Genomic DNA, 15,671 nt, shown 5'->3' on the forward strand with positions numbered 1-15,671 from the left:
TAGACGAGCAGTTTACCAGGGACCTCAATCAGGTTAGAAGAGCAGGGTGTCATACATTGATAGTGGTGCACACGCTGAGCACAACCTAAATCTGAAGAGCCATCCACCAACGTTAACATGCAGCTGCAGACAACTTCAAAAGGGTAACTTGCACGAGTAAGTTAGCTCGAAAAACAAACTGCTGACGCGATAATGAACGTGAAAATTGTAGATATCACCGCAATACACCTCGACACATTTCATGCCACAGAATGACATTGTATCAGTAGTAATTTTCTTGAATCATTGGGATTATTAATCTGCATACGTTAGACAGTTATTTAGCGATGCAACACAGAGCCCATGCCATTGAACCTACAACTCAGGTTTCCGGTTGGCGTTCTCCAGGTAGGAGTGTCGCAGCTGTGCTACCGACACTCTGGTGTCCAGGCTGCCCATCTCCCCGTTAGCCATCACCGGTGGAGGGACGGCCCTCAAAGCTTCTCGACTGGCCGCTGCCCTCTCCATGCGGTACGTGTTAGAATGCTGACTTATACCTATATCTGACATGGAGCGGGTTCGTGTCTTTGGTTTGGGCCCTCCGCTCATCTCCACGCTTCTGTGTTTGGCCTGAGGCAACGAGGAGCCCTGCTGGACGTAGATGGCTGAGTCAAACCTCTGGTTCCCTGGAAGATCTAGCTGCTGCTGCTGCCTCTGAGGCTCAACGTCTTTGTCTAGTTTGGGCTCTTGTTCATTTCTGCGAGAGTCTTGCTGCGGATTTGGAGGATCTTTTCTCTGAAGCTCAGAATCTGGTTTTCTTTGAAGCGGCTGTTGTCTTTGAGGATCTTGTGACCGCCTCGGGTGGTCATCCCGATGCTGCATTTGAGGATCTTGTGGTTGTCTCAAACGTTCGTACTGATGCTGAACTTGAGGATCTTGTTGCTGTCTCAAACGATCATCCTGAAGCTGCATTTGAGGATCTTGTGGTTGTCTCAAACGTTCGTACTGATGCTGAACTTGAGGATCTTGTGGTTGTCTCAAACGTTCGTATTGATGCTGAACTTGAGGATCTTGTGGTTGTCTCATACGTTCGTACTGATGCTGAACTTGAGGATCTTGTGGTTGTCTCAAACGTTCGTACTGATGCTGAACTTGAGGATCTTGTTGCTGTCTCAAACAATCATCCTGAAGCTGCATTTGAGGATCTTGTGGTTGTCTCAAACGATCGTCCTGATGCTGCATTTGAGGGTCTTGTGGTTGTCTCAAACGTTCGTACTGATGCTGAACTTGAGGATCTTGTGGCTGTCTCAAGTGGTCGTACTGATGCTGCATTTGAGGATCAGGTTCTCTCTTTCTGGTTTCAAACTGGGGTTGTGTTGGGGGTTCTTGCTGCTGAAGTTGGGGCTCTTGCTGTTGAACTTGAGCCAAAGGCTGTCTCTTTCTAGGTTCATACAGTGGTTGTGTTGGGGGTTCTTGCTGCTGAAGTTGGGGCTCTTGCTGTTGAACTTGAGCCAAAGGCTGTCTCTTTCTAGGTTCATACTGGGGTTGTGTTGGGGGTTCTTGCTGCTGAAGTTGGGGCTCTTGCTGTTGAACTTGAGCCAAAGGCTGTCTCTTTCTAGGTTCATACTGGGGTTGTGTTGGGGGTTCTTGCTGCTGAAGTTGGGGCTCTTGCTGTTGAACTTGAGCCAAAGGCTGTCTCTTTCTAGGTTCATACTGTGGTTGTGTTGGGGGTTCTTGCTGCTGAAGTTGGGGCTCTTGCTGTTGAACTTGAGCCAAAGGCTGTCTCTTTCTAGGTTCATACAGTGGTTGTGTTGGGGGTTCTTGCTGCTGAACTTGGGGCTCTTGCTGTTGAACTTGAGCCAAAGGCTGTCTCTTTCTAGGTTCATACTGGGGTTGTGTTGGGGGTTCTTGCTGCTGAAGTTGGGGCTCTTGCTGTTGAACTTGAGCCACAGGTTTTCTCTTTCTAGGTTCATACAGTGGTTGTGTTGGGGGTTCTTGCTGCTGAAGTTGGGGCTCTTGCTGTTGAACTTGAGCCAAAGGCTGTCTCTTTCTAGGTTCATACAGTGGTTGTGTTGGGGGTTCTTGCTGCTGAAGTTGGGGCTCTTGCTGTTGAACTTGAGCCACAGGTTTTCTCTTTCTAGGTTCATACAGTGGTTGTGTTGGGGGTTCTTGCTGCTGAAGTTGGGGCTCTTGCTGTTGAACTTGAGCCACAGGTTTTCTCTTTCTAGGTTCATACAGTGGTTGTGTTGGGGGTTCTTGCTGCTGAAGTTGGGGCTCTTGCTGTTGAACTTGAGCCACAGGTTTTCTCTTTCTAGGTTCATACAGTGGTTGTGTTGGGGGTTCTTGCTGCTGAAATTGGGGCTCTTGATGGTACACAGGCTCTGTGGACTGATGCTGCCTGGGCTGCTGGCTTGCAGAAATGTGGGGAGGCTGGGATCGAAACAATCTCTCCTGTTGGCCATCATCACTCCCTCTCTCTCTGATCCTCTCAACATTTCTCTCCCTCCCCCTCTCCCTTGGTGTCTCATGGTCCCAGTCTTCCTCGCCTCGACTCATCCTCCTCTGTTCTGGGCTGTATGTTTGCCAGTCCATCTCTTCATGCGGGCCACTTTGAGTATCATCCACACTCTTTTCCCTTCGGCGGATCTCAGATGGCAAAACGGCTTTCCTGCTCTTCAGCAGACCCTCTGTGTGGGCCTCTTCCTTCAGTGCCTGCCTGGCCTCCATTCTTGCCCCCCTATGGGCGGCATGGATTTGGTCAGCACTCACTCTTCTTCGTGGTAGTACCTCGGGGGGTCCAGGAAGTTTGGCAGTGGCCACTGGGGCAGGGATGGCCAAATAAGGCTGAGAGTCAACAGCAGGACCAGAATGTTGGTACTCAGGATGGGCTGTTTGGCCTGGGCTGGGCTGAGGATGGGGAGCAGTCCTTTGCTGGGGGAGTTCTGATCGTTGTGGCGTATACTGAGCAGTGTTCCCCTGAGTATGGTGTCTGTTACCCTGGTGTCTGTCTGGACTCCAGTCAGGGGGCTTCTGGACTGTTTCATCCCTGGACAAGCGTTCCCTTACGCGGATTCTTTAGGGAAGGAATGGATAGGGTACACTGAGATTCCAGTTCAATTAAAGACACACTTCTGAACTCAAACAAAAGGGGACTAAAAAGCACATACCAAGCTTATTGTTGTATTGGATACAAAGGATGGTTAATAAAATAAATTAGCCAAAGTAGTTGTATCATTTGTCTTACAATCTAACCCTAACCCTAACAAATTGTGAAACATATTGCACACACGTTAATTACATTAGACTATCATGGGACAAACTTGAGCTTCCAAATCATAGAGTAGTATTGAAACAAGGTCAAGTAGCAGCTTGCCCTGGGTTTAAACTTGAGTCTTGCTTCGAACAACTCTCTGACGTCTCCTTGCCAAAAAGTAAGCCAAACTATTTTCATCTACAACCTTCTGACCCCGGGTAGCCAAAGGTTGCTCTAATCTCATTGAAGAGCACTAAGCCAGACATAATTGATGGGCCTCTTCTTTATCTGACATGGCACGAAGGACTTACACTGTGCTGGTATAAATGAGTTCACACCAATGCTAGCTAGCATAAGCGGCTGATAAGGCTACAAAGTGCTGATGGCAGCAATATCCTCTTTTGAGACACATCAGATGTTTTCCTTTTCAAGTCACTTTGGCAAACATTAAGACGTCTGTGGTGTTCAGCAATAAAATCAATAAAGATTTACTAACACTCTATTTCAAGGTTGGTGTGGTTTGCTAGCCTTGCTTCTTTGAATTTCACCAGTCCTTACAGCTCAAAGGCTGTCCATGGAACTTCATCGTTCCTAAGGCTATCAGAAAACGAGATATGTCACATAACTGGGCCACCGTCCAGTCCAGAAATACATGTAGAACCAAGGACTTCTACAATCTAGGAAAACTCAAATAAAATCAGAGTTTTCTGGTAATCAGTTTTTCTCTAGAATCCTTTCAGCGCTAAATGATAGGTGATTCAAAAGTCTACATGCAAGCTGTCAAGGCAACATTCACGTCTTATCTTATGCAACATCATTGACAAGGTCACTGACAGGGATAGGAGATTCAGGTGTAATTTCATAGGGGTTAATAGGTCAGATTGTGAGGAGGGGGGATTTGAGCGCCGCCTCAGCTGACAAGTGCTGAGTCAGTGGGTCTACGACTGACTGGGCCAGGGCATCAAGCTGACTAATGTTGTCACCTCATCAAATCCGTTTCACTAACACTCCACTGCTCATGAAAACCAGGCCACACAGTCACAACTCATTTAACAAGAGCGATGGTATTGTGCTGGTGGGCAAATGGTTGTTTTTAAAAGGGTTCTGGGTATGTTTAAAGAACATTATCCGACATATGTGACAGAAGAGGTGTAAGTAGATCGCCCCAGTTTCCTGCAAGGTATTTTTAGAGATTACTTTTTGAATAGACAGAGACTGTTTCCATGTTTTAAGAGAACAAAAATATCTGTTTATAAGGCTTAATATTTAGTGAAACAAGAATTTAACCAGAGGATTTCTAGGTTGATTCTTAGTTGGGATGTAGCAAGAGATGAACTCACAATTCTGACACAAATTAAATGTAATTAATTAAAGTGACATAGAAAATGCACAGGATTATAACTTAAGATTTATGATGGCAAAAAAGTGAGTGATCTAGAAAAACAGATGAGAATGTATTGAGTGAATCTTTTAAGGAATAAATGTTCATTTGTAAGACTTAGCTAGGGCTAGTCCATTTTTCAAACCCACTCAAATCCACAGACTTAAAACACTTAAATGGAGGATAATTACACAAGTTAATAGGGGGAAATATTAAATATAATATTCCACAGTTAGAATGTTTAATGTTAATGTTCTAATGGGATGAGTTAGCTGTATGTCCACCCAGACCATGTTTTTAAAATGCTGGCATATTATCCTGTTACCATTTCTAGAAGTATTTTTGACATTTTCCTAGATTTGAGAATATGTTTAAACCGTGTTTTGAAGACATGTTATTGTTTTTGAAGACCTATGAATATTGTGTAAAAGAGATAACAGTATAATTATAGAATAAGTGACTACAGCCAGCTTAAGCACATGAACCTGGTGGACTACAGAGGCTTTGTGAGGTCTTTCCACTGATCCTGAGCACAGTATTTGAAGGCCAGCTGAAGTCTGCCCGAGTGTCGCTCTCTGAGTCTGTGTTGAGAGACCAGTCGCTCTTTGACAGGGCGGCCAGGCTACAACATGATGTGGTGACAGTGTCAAACCCAGAGGGGAACTTATGATCATTCTTTCATACTGTAGGTCAGAGAAATGTCAGCTGCACTGTACAGCTGAAGTGTCAATCAGGAATATTTGCAGATATTTGCATAATTGAGCAGTCAGATTATTGTTTAATTGGTAAAATGGTTGTGTACTGTGCACATTTTGATAAAAGGTTTGTCAATAAAGTTTGACTATTTTCAATTGGTATAGAATACATTTTTCACCTTCATGAATCTGAATGCTATTATTCGTAGTTTTCCTTTCACACACAGTATTATGCTTGTTTAGGTTTCAATGCCATGAAGTCCAATTCTTTATAACTTGCTTCAATTGACAAATATTAGACAGTAAAATTACATGATGTTTTTGACCAATGTCCTGCAGAGTTGATGTAGGGTGTAAGAAATAAAATCAATGTTTATATGGCGTAATTTAAATACACTGTTATAATTTAAAGCTGTTTTATTCTGAAAACCACACAAGTTCACACAACGTCTTCTTGTTTTGCGAGTACATTTTGTTAGCTTCAATTTAAGCATTAGCATGTGGCTAAAGACTACGTTTTGAAACAGTGAATTTAAGGTGAAATTATGTGGTGTTGCACACTAAACACACCGTCTTTAACCCTCACTTATTGACGCTGCAATACTGTTATTAGGGAATGTTTAAATAACCACAGACATTAGGATATTGTAAATTAACAACAGGAAAAGACAGGATATGCATTGGACACGCCCCCGTCGACGCCGGCCAATAGGAGGAGACAACAGTTGATAACACCTGGAGATGGGGAGAAATCTCTTTCTTTCAACTCAGCTGACCCGGCCGGCAACAGCTGGGAGGGGGGAGCCTGCCATCTTGCACATTCCCATTTTGTATCATCGTATCATTTGTTTAATTAAATGCTGTTAACTTTTGAGAAAGCTTCCTTGGACTCTTTTCAGCTAATCCTGCTCTCAGGGCTAAGAAATACTTCCAAGGGACAATATTGAAAGGTTGACCATTGCTTTTATAAATATTTACGATATGAGATTTTTGATAAATTATGTAGGTCAACGACAATAAAAGAACATCTACAGCAGTCTGCTATGTTAATAAAGATACATTACTTAGATGTAATGCCCTCTTTTAAACCAGGGAAAGAAATTATGCCAGATTAAAATATCCAATATCTGAGTAGATCCCCAGTTTCATATAATATGGAAATATAATAGCAATGTTTGTTGCCAAGCCCCAGTTCTCATCCATTTTGTGGTAGCATATACGTTTCTTATAGCAAGTGACATAAGCGCTTTGCTAATGAACCAAGCTGCTGTTAAATCAGGATAACCTCTCGGGGGCAAGGAAGGAAATCATACCCACTCCAAAAACCGACCCTGACATCTACCCTGCAACCTTTCCCTGAGGATCTCCCCAGAGCGCCTTTCCATGTGAAACTGGAGCAGGGCGAGCGTGACAGAGCCGGACTCACGGTCTACAAAAGATCCTAATGCTGGCGCAGTGTTGAAGCGGCAGGCTGGTTAGCTTAGCAGCCAGAAGACAGCCCAAACTGCACCGATTCATGAATATCTCAGTGTAGGACTCATTAGCAGCCAGTGGATCAGTGTAAATATTGTCATGAAAACAGGGGTTTGAGTTGTGTAACCCCCTAATGTAGTCTAAAGATACACTGCAGACACAACATTATACTTTTAAATGGTCCGATCACTCCACGGGAAGCAGATAGAATAACCCAGAGTCATTTAATGGCTTGTGATAATGATCAAGGCCATTTAAAAAGACCTACTCGAATGACTCATCAAAATCCAGTATGAAACTTTTTGAATTACTTTTCATGTTTAGAGTAAGAGTTAGTCTCTGTATCAGGCGCATGTGTCAGAATCTGTTCAGTCGTCAGTGTTGTATTTTCTGAATGTTATGACCGTTTTTTATGAACTCACCCCTGCCTGTTGAGGATGCTCTGGGCCTGCTGCTCTATGAATAAATCCCCAGGTGAGATGCCGTAGCGGTTGGAGGGCAGCGAGGCCCGGCGGGCGGTGCGAGCGGAGCTGGGCACCGCCGCGATGCTGTAATCCCGGCTGGAGGCGGGGCTTGGCTCCTGGTGGGCGGGGTCCTGCTGGTGCTGGGGATGAGGCTGCTCCTGGGTTCTCGTTAAAGGAGCGATTGAGCGCTCTTGAGCCCCACCACGTCGGTAGTTCTCCATGTTCATCGCCCTTTCCCGATCAGAAAACCTCCGCTGCCTTTCCTGTGTCTTGGGAGGGGCTTGGTTTGAGTGGGCGGGGCTGGGGCTGGAAACAGGGGCGGGGTCCGGCTGATTCCTCATGTAAACCCTACCCACTCCGGAGCGGTATGGCACCCTGGGATCTCGTCCTTGTTCCTCAGCTTCCTGTCTGTCTCTTTCTCGCCTTGCAGCTGTTTGTCGGTCAGGGGTGTCCGTATCACGGCGGGACCGGTGGCGAGGTGTGAAGTCGACGTCCGCCTCCTGATCCAGGAGAATGCCATACCGCTCTGAAAGCTGCCGGCGGCGCTCGGCTTTGTAGCGGGCGATGCGTTCAGCCTTGGAGCTGAGACTGGAGGGGTCAGCGGGTCCAGATGTGGGTGTAGAAGAGGTGGATAGCGACACTGGGTCAACGTACACCAACATGGGGTCGGGGCGGCTGCTGCCAACACCGCCTTTGATCTGAGGGGATCTGTCCTGAGATGAAAGCTGCTTCTGGGGCGCCTCCAGCTCTTCTCGACTGTAGCGTCTCACTGTGGTAAATAGTGGAAATACTCCATTACTTATTAACAACATTGCTTGACAACCAATCATTTGCCACATTCATGCTCCGCAGGAGTTACTGTAGTTCATTTTCTGTCTTCTAGATAGAGTTTAACCACCAAGTCACAATTATGGTTGGACGACATATTTTTCTAAAAGCTCAAATAGCTAATTGATCAAAAATGCACAAGTGCAACAAAGAAAACCAATTTGGATGCCTCCTATTAGCCACGGTTAAAAATTCAAGGCAATTGCTGTTATCAAATTATATGTATCGTTATTTTGACTTCATATGGTATATTTTAAGTCACACACAAACCAATCTGCGATGTTACTGTCCTGTATAATGATGTTAACACTTGCAACCTTCATCCAACGTGACATAAATATGACATTATTTTTACAAAACACATCACAGATTTACAAGTCAATTAGTGAATTCAATTCCTTCAAAATGCAAATTTGTGTTATACATTATGTTGACATTAAAGTAGCCAGGATGATTTTAAAACGTGTTTCTCCAGAAGCAAAAACATCTGATTGCAGATTGTGCACCAAGATTATTAATAAATGTTTTAATATTGATGAATATCTTAAAAAAAGGACCAAGTCCAACTTTTGTAAGAAAAAATATATGTGTGAGGTTTTTCTGAATTGTTCTTTTCTTTAAATATTTTTGCATTTCTGGTCAGGTTTTATACTTCACAAATTTAAAATGTGCCATAAATCTGGTGGATGGAAACCCACCTAGAGAGAGTAAACTGGCAGACGAAAAAATAAAATAAATTCTATGGTTTACAAATACTTGATGACAAACATGACTTAATAGCCGTTTGACAAACACAAGAAAATGTCAATGTTGTCAACCCATGTAAGGCAGCATCATATATTGTTGCAGTGCATCGTGCCATGCTTACCCATCACACAAGGCTCACAGGGGTCTGAGGCACGGGTGTACCGCGGGGAGTCCTCCCCCAGCATCCTGTTGGCTACCAAACCACCGGGCACCAGCGCAGGCGGAGCATCGCTCTCCATCCCCTCCAGACGCCGAGCTATCCTCTCCTTCCTGTGACCAGATGTGAGGCAGAGAGTAAAGGTCAAAAGTTGTTGGACTGGGTTTGTTTTTATGAAATTATTTAGACGTGTTCATGTGAAAACACAGAGAAGTGAGCCCTGAAATTACCTGTTCATTCCCAAATCTTCTGGGACAGGTCCCTCAAAGTATTTCTTCAACTCTGAAACTGAATATTAGAACAGAAATATATAGTTAGTGTCGTAATACAATGAAAAGTATTAAATTATGTGATTATTCTCAGTAATTGTTTGTGTTTAGAGCCAATGCACACCCTTGGGGAGGACAAACAGAAGTTTGGCATCTGTATCTGAAACGCTCTTGACCAGGGCGGTCTTTTCCTCCAAGGAGAAGTCACTCTGAAAACTGAATGAGAGGAAAGAGTCATAACATGCTATCAAGAAAATGTATATTTAATAAAAAACATGGTTCACTATTGGAGGGTGGGTAGCTGCTATATTCTAGTTTACTATTGGTTGAAAGAGGTGTAAAGTGGTGATGCTGAATGGAGCCAAACTACATATCTCTACATATTGTTCAGATTAAAAAACATCAGTACATTTGTGCCTAGTTTCCTATGGCAGCTGTCCAAGCAACTCTGCCTCAAACGCCTTGTCTTAAAAAGGTGATGGCAGGTAAAGGTAAATCTCAGCTGGAGTTTCTTCCAACAGGATCCAGCTTAAGAACTGGGTCATTAAATTCTCCAAGTGGAAATTGACAATTGAGGTCTTGAGGTCTTGAGGTCCCTAATGTCATTATCAAGAGGACACATAAGCCAGGATAAGGTAACTTGCCATTCCTTTCTTTACAAAACCCTCACAAACTATTCAATCTGTTGTTTAAACGGAGCCGTAAAAATGTAATTGATATTTCTAGACTAATTTGGAGAGATTGGCGTCTTAAATATTTTACAGTATTTATAAAAAAAGGACCAGATCATTTCAAACTACTTTTTTGATCAAATGTAAAACAGTTATTGTGTAACTTTCTGCCAGACAGCTTAAGAACGAGAGGAACTCAATGCAAAAGGGGGCTCGGGGCAAAGTGCTCCGGAAGGAGGTATTATGGCTTTAATGGCATGTGAACATAAAAGTGCCTTAAGATAAGCTGTTACTGGCATATGCAGCTTTGAATGCTCACTGCACGTGATTGGCTGCAGCACTCAACTGTGGTAAATCTATATCCTTACATATCCCTCACTTGATGACAAAGCAAAAACTAAATGAATGTATTAAATGCTCTTAGACGATACTTCCTCGAGTAATTGACTCGTGTCTGTGTGGTGATTGCAAACAGAAGACTCACCTTAAGGCCTCTGTTGGCAAAGAGGCTGAGCTGCACAGCTTGGGACGAGCTGTGGATCCTAATTCTAAAAAGACAAATAAGACTCAGTCAAGACTCATGTTCAATTTATCTGTGCTGACAATGGGACTATTGAAACATGTTAACGTAGTCAAAAAAAGCGGTATATTTAGAAATACGGTAGATACATATAAACAAAGCGTATCTTATATTCTTCATAGATATTAAATACATTAATGACATCATGGATCATATTACAGCTGATGATACAGATGGTTGTAAATAGGGATGCTCCGATCGATCGGTCACCGATCGATATCGGCCGATACTCACTCTCTACCGATCGATCGGTGCTCTCTAAACATGCCGATCGCGAGAGCCGATCGCATGACGTAAAATACATGACACTTTTCTCTGTGTGCGGCAAAACAAGCTCGCCAAAATGGCTTCACCGGTCTGGCATTATTTTAAGGTGTCCGAAAAAGACAGTAAAATAGCGGTATGCTACGGAGCCCTGGAGGGTTCATAGAGAGAAAAATAAATAAAACGTGGCCACGTTTTACTTTCTCGTGCGCACGCTTTAGTAACTCGTGCGCACGCTTTATTAACTCGTGCGCACGCTTTAGTAACTCGTGCGCACGCTTTAGTAACTCGTGCGCACGAGTTACTAAAGCGTGCGCACGAGTTAATAAAGCGTGGCCTCGTTTTATTTAAATTGAGGGATTCCTGTCCGTGACTCACAGTATCTGCTGCCCACAGCTGTTTTATAGAAGGAAAACCTCCTTCACTTTATGAAATCTCAGCGGCACCAGTGGCCTGTACTACGAAGCAGGATTGGCTATTTACACTATTCATTCATGAAGTATGACGCTGCGCTGTCAGCACGCGTCTCCATGTTTGTGATTGGTCAAATGTTGCTAACCCCGTCCCTTACACCTGAGCGCGCTCTCAGCCGGACAGAGAAACCCTGGTTGATTTACTGAGTTGATAACCAGCTTCGTAGGACCGCTTATCGACATCGCGTTTGTTAGGGTCAGTTAAGCTGGGTAAATCGAACATATTCAGGTCCAGGGTCTGTTGAACTGGCTTCGTCGTACAGGGCACTGGAGGCAGTAACGTGTAACTCAGCAGAATCTGAGAAGAGCAGCACCAGCTGCAAAGAGCTGTGCCTTTTACTGTTTACTTCACTGCGTTTCCCTTCATTAGAACCGCTGAATAGAGATCGAGGCTGCTACGTTTTACCACACACACTTATACACACATCGAACTACCAGAGTATTCCCCCTCGCTTTATGAAGGAGATGTCCTGTCACCGGGGCGCATGATGTGTGTGTGTGTGTGCTCAGCTCCGCTCTGTGTGCGTGTTCGTGTGTATCCGACACCACCGGCATTTGTTTTCAAATTACCACGAACAGTACTTTAAACAAATCTGGTTCCCCATAGTTAAGTGTATTCCCAAGTGAAAGAAATGTGTTTAATCTTAATCTCGATGTGCACCGGAACGAACGATACTATCATAAACAAATGCCCCCCCCATACACACACACACACACAAAACGAGGCCATGCTTTATTAACTCGTGCGCACGCTTTAGTAACTCGTGCGCACGCTTTATTAACTCGTGCGCACGCTTTAGTAACTCGTGCGCACGCTTTAGTAACTCGTGCGCACGAGTTACTAAAGCGTGCGCACGAGAAAGTAAAACGTGGCCACGTTTTATTTATTTTTCTCTCTATGAACCCTCCAGGGCTCCGTAGTATGCAACGTGTGTGAAGCAGAAATCCTGCAGCTCCGCCCGCCGGACAGGTAAGCGCAGCGAAACACACACACAGGGAGAACCAGACCGCAGTTCATTTCCTCATATTCCAAACGAGAAATTACGGTAGCAAATCACCCGGTTCTTTACGACCAGAACTATTAACGGGATACAAACCGGAGGAACCAGGCATGGAGGGAGGTGGCAGACAGTGGGTGAAACTGGTAAGTTTTCGCCTGTTTGGGGAGTTTATATATATATATATATTGCTCGCATAAAATCCCCGGGGTTTTTTGCTTTGTATGTCGGGGGCGGGAGATTCATGTGATTGGTTGTTGGTCGCGTTGCTCGCAAAAAATCCCCAAGCTTTCAGACACGCCCAGCTCCAAGATTTTCAAGATTTTTGAAAAGCTGCTGTGTGGACGTACCGTAAGAGTTAGACCTAACACACTTAGCTATTTTATCTACCTCTGGAACAAGCTAAACTAGTTATTATAAATATATGTATTCTTCATTGTCGGGTCACTCATTACTGGATCAGTGAGCTGCATGAGATACTGACAGGCTGTCAGGAGAGGGAGAGAGGGGGGAGAGAGAGAGGGAGAGAGGAAAAGAGAGCGCTTCCGCTAATTTCTCCCGTGTTATTAGCCAAAGTGAATGTAAACTTGAATAATGTACATAATTTGAATGTAATAATTAAGTTGATTGTTGTTTGTGGAAGCTCCAGTGAATGAGCCCCATTAACTGAGTTTTAAACATCATTTTAAATGGAAGATTTAAAGTGATGTTTAAATCTTCCATTTAGGCCCCGCCCACTCGATCGGATCGGCGATCGGTATCGGCCGATACTGATTCCGGCGATCGGTGATCGGCGATCGGCCCCGAAATTGGCGATCGGAGCATCCCTAGTTGTAAACATCAAAATGATCCAGAAAAAATCCAACAGGGGTCAATTTTTGCCTCAAATATTGCAATGGCATCTCATTCAAGATGGTGGATGTCATTATTGTTTCTGAGATAAATGTCCTCTAATACTATTATAAACTCCAGCGCATCGTTTTGGCTACAGATACACCTTTAAACGTATGGATGTATTACATAAGTCGGCGCCATTATTTCTTTGTATTCTTGGCATCTAAAAACACTTGTCCTCACTGACGCAGCTGGTTGTGTTTGTCTATGCAATGTTTCTTTAATCTGCATAACTGGTCAGACACCTACTAGTGGTCTGACCAAACAATACTGTATGTGTTTGTCAAACTAAAACAAACATCAGCCCATTTACAAATCTTCACTTTATGAGTGTCGTCACATACTGTATGGAAAATTCTTCAGAAAAACATTTTACAACCCTTCAAAAGTATAGTCCCTAAAAATCTAGTAATCAATAATCAAAATGTCAATCATAGTCAAGTTTTAATAGCAATATGTTTGTGAATATACATAAGGAATATTGATAATGCACAACAGCTACAGTATTCAGGCGCTATATTTGCTTTAATAAGATAAATTAAACTTTGTAACCCCTTTTTACAACCTCTGTAACAAATCAGAGACCAGGTGCCAGATCGTAATCACTCATCCAAGAGAAGCTAAAATGCTATACAAAGCCGTAAAATGTAACAAAAGCAGGGCAACACGCCAAGCAGACAAAGCCCCTGAATGAGATTGAATCTGGGGTTGGACTTCGCCATCTTGACCATGGAAAGAGGGGCCAAATGTGAAGGTTGTGTTTACAAACCCTAACCCTAGATCCTGCTCATAATGCCTGTAACTTAAGGTATTTAAGAGAAGTCAGACTTCTTCAAGATTAAACACCAACAACATGCTGATTTGACAGGACATCTCCCTTGTCTAAAAAGGTTCCTCAGAAAGTTCACATCCAGTTCCCAGCTGACAGTTGACCCGTTTGCTCTCACAGCAACAGCAGCCTGTTGTAAAGTTGTATCCCAGTATAGGAGACGGATCATGTTTCTGCTCCAGACGCCTCCTGAACACCTCCGGACTATTTTGGCCCCAAAAGGCTGTGTGTCTATACAGCATGGGATGTTTGGCAGGACACAAGGTATGTAAGTATGGTGCTAGATGTCCTAATGCTTGCTTAGACATCAAGTTTAACAGCTTCCAAGTGTTTTGTGTAGCTACCAGTGAAGTTCAAGGACTCAAAAGTGCCATGTCTGGATGTAAAGGATGACACAAGTCAGAATTAGACACGAGCGGGGTCAGAAATCTGGGTTGGATGTGCTCAAACATTATTTTATCTTACAGCACAATGATTCATTGCCTGTGAGAACCTTGTTTACATCTATCTGTCTGTTCATCTGCCTGGAAAGCCCCTCGCCTGTGCAGCTTTCCTTAGAAACGCCTGCAGGTTGTCAACAAAACAAGCAGCACAAGATTCAAGGTTGACAGCGCCAGAGAGAAGCTTAGTGCTGCTGACGGTCCAAAAATGAGGGTGGTGAGGAGAGGGATTTTCTATATATATTCAGAGGTGCGAATAGACTTCCTAAGTGAACCGGGCCTTCGCTTGCACACAATCTGTTTCGAAAGGTTGCTGGTAGAACATGAACACCCTTCCTCCATCTCAGCAAGCGAATGATGGAGAGCATTGACAAGGTGGGACATCAGAGGGGTGAAAACGGGAAAAAGCATAACATATAGCACATAATGTATAATGGAACTACATTTGACCTTTCATTGCTAAACCACACACTTCATTCATTCGTAGCAGCCTGATGCTAACATTCACACCAATCGTAGTAGATTCAAGCATGTATTTTATTCCAAATTCGTGAATTGCATTAGGCAGGGATGAGTAGCTCTTACACACGCCATGAATCCTCGTTTCCTCTGAGCCAACCAAGCAAAAAGAAGCGAAACGAGGAGTCAACACTTCACAGCCTTTAAGCCCGAATCCCAGTGACAGCCACCAAACTGTCATTTACCTCAGTAAGGAGCTAAATTGCATTAGCAAAGTCCCCCAAGCAGTCTATAGGTGTAACAAGGGTATTCGAGAGGGTCAAGCAGGTCACCCTATAGCCAGACCTTCCCCTATCAAAGGCCTTACCTTGGCCACATGGCTGCTCATGGTTCACATGGTAACTAGAGATCCAAGGGTTTCGAAACATGTTTAGGGAGAAAAAGAAAGCTGCTCCGCTGCTAGACTTCCCCTCCGATCACAGCGGAGGTGACGGCGTTTGACAGCGGTGGAGGCGACGGCTGCTACCGGCAAGCAGGGATGGAGATAGTGACACGACTACACACACACACACACACACACCGAAGAGCACACACCGACAGACAGAGTAAACTGCCCCGGATACCCGGCAAACCTACAGCCTGCACAGACTGGCTGTCATGCAGATTGTGTGTGTCAGTGTGCATGTCAGTGTGCATGTCAGTGTGTGTGTGTGTGTGTGTGTGTGTGTGGTGTGGTGTGTGTGTGTGTGTGGTGTGTGTGTGTGTGTGTGTGTGTGTGTGTGTGTGGTGTGTGTGTGTGTGTGTGTGTGTGTGTGTG

At 44.1% G+C, this 15,671-nt stretch overlaps 1 protein-coding gene across 1 annotated transcript in view; it reads right to left on the reverse strand.

Moving 5' to 3' along the window:
* Positions 1-15,671, reverse strand: part of LOC117538612 (supervillin-like) — a 60,792-nt gene that overhangs the window by 41,195 nt on the left and 3,926 nt on the right. The window contains 6 exon segments of the mRNA XM_034204470.1: positions 359-3,052; positions 7,204-8,014; positions 8,942-9,090; positions 9,208-9,265; positions 9,371-9,462; positions 10,402-10,465. Of these exon segments, the coding sequence (XP_034060361.1) occupies positions 359-3,052; positions 7,204-8,014; positions 8,942-9,090; positions 9,208-9,215 (3,662 nt within the window). The 5' untranslated portion in view covers positions 9,216-9,265; positions 9,371-9,462; positions 10,402-10,465.

The sequence above is a fragment of the Gymnodraco acuticeps genome, unplaced genomic scaffold (assembly GCF_902827175.1).
Source record: "Gymnodraco acuticeps unplaced genomic scaffold, fGymAcu1.1, whole genome shotgun sequence".
In the NCBI taxonomy this organism is placed as follows: domain Eukaryota; kingdom Metazoa; phylum Chordata; class Actinopteri; order Perciformes; family Bathydraconidae; genus Gymnodraco; species Gymnodraco acuticeps.